The sequence below is a fragment of the Emiliania huxleyi genome (genome assembly GCF_000372725.1).
Source record: "Emiliania huxleyi CCMP1516 unplaced genomic scaffold EMIHUscaffold_372, whole genome shotgun sequence".
NCBI lineage: Eukaryota > Haptophyta > Isochrysidales > Noelaerhabdaceae > Emiliania > Emiliania huxleyi.
The window spans coordinates 101,350-102,183 of NW_005199178.1; the positions used below are offsets into that span (position 1 = coordinate 101,350).

An 834-nucleotide genomic window follows, 5' to 3' on the forward strand; every position below is an offset into this window, starting at 1 on the left:
GTTGTTCCCGGTTGCGGCGCTCCTGCCCGGACGAAAGCATTCCTACCTGCAAGTGATCGGTCGTGACATCGTCTCTCCGATGCAGCCCGGCGAGCTGTACCCGCTCGGCGATGGCGACATCGTGTGGCTCGTCGGCGACCCGTCGGGCCACCATCGCCACCCGATTCGGATGCGGCGCGCCCCGCCGGACGATTCACCTCGTTGCTATCCCGCCGCAGCCACGCTGCCGGCCGAGCCGTCAGCGTCGGCGGCGGTGCCCGCCGGGGGTAGCGATCTCTTCGCGCCGGCGATCGCCGCATTTGCGCCCGCGGCGCCGCCCGGGGCCTCTATCTCCCCGGGCGAGTGGCAGGTCTGGCTCGGGGGCAAGTACTGCTCGTACGATGAGGGCGTCAACGCGAAGCTTGAGGAGGCGCTGGTCGCGCGTGGCAAGTCGTCGGTGCGGGTGCGCGTCGGCGGGAGGGCATACCTTGTCCGCCGCGCTGAGGCAGGAGGCGACGCGGAGTTTGAGCAGGTCCCGGTGGGCCAGCCGAGCAGGGCGCGCAGCGTGCGGCGCAACGAGGTCTCCGCGCCGCCGCCCGCGCCGCCGCCCGCGCCGCCGCCCGCGCCGCCGACCGCGCCGCCGCCGCAAGACGCGCCCGCGCCGCCGGCTGAGCCGAGCGGGTCGGCGGACGGTCGGGCGATCGCCGGCTCCTCTGCGCGGGCCGAAGGGGCTGTCGCAGCAGCGGCAGAGGCAGCGGCGGCAGCAGCGGCAGCAGCGGCAGAGGCGGCAGCGGCAGCGGCTGCCGCGCCAGTGTTTGCGTATGGCCGGCGCGTCGACGCGCGGCGGCGCCCTCT

General features: G+C 75.2%; 1 protein-coding gene across 1 annotated transcript; it reads left to right on the forward strand.

The window, feature by feature from the left end:
- Positions 1-79: 79 nt before the first annotated feature.
- On the forward strand, positions 80-559 carry EMIHUDRAFT_242927 (hypothetical protein; the record flags this gene model as incomplete). Its single annotated transcript, XM_005771739.1, has 2 exons — positions 80-253; positions 350-559. Coding segments are annotated over 2 exons (384 nt in total), but the record flags the coding sequence as incomplete, so codon positions are not given.
- Between the last annotated feature and the right edge of the window lie 275 nt (positions 560-834).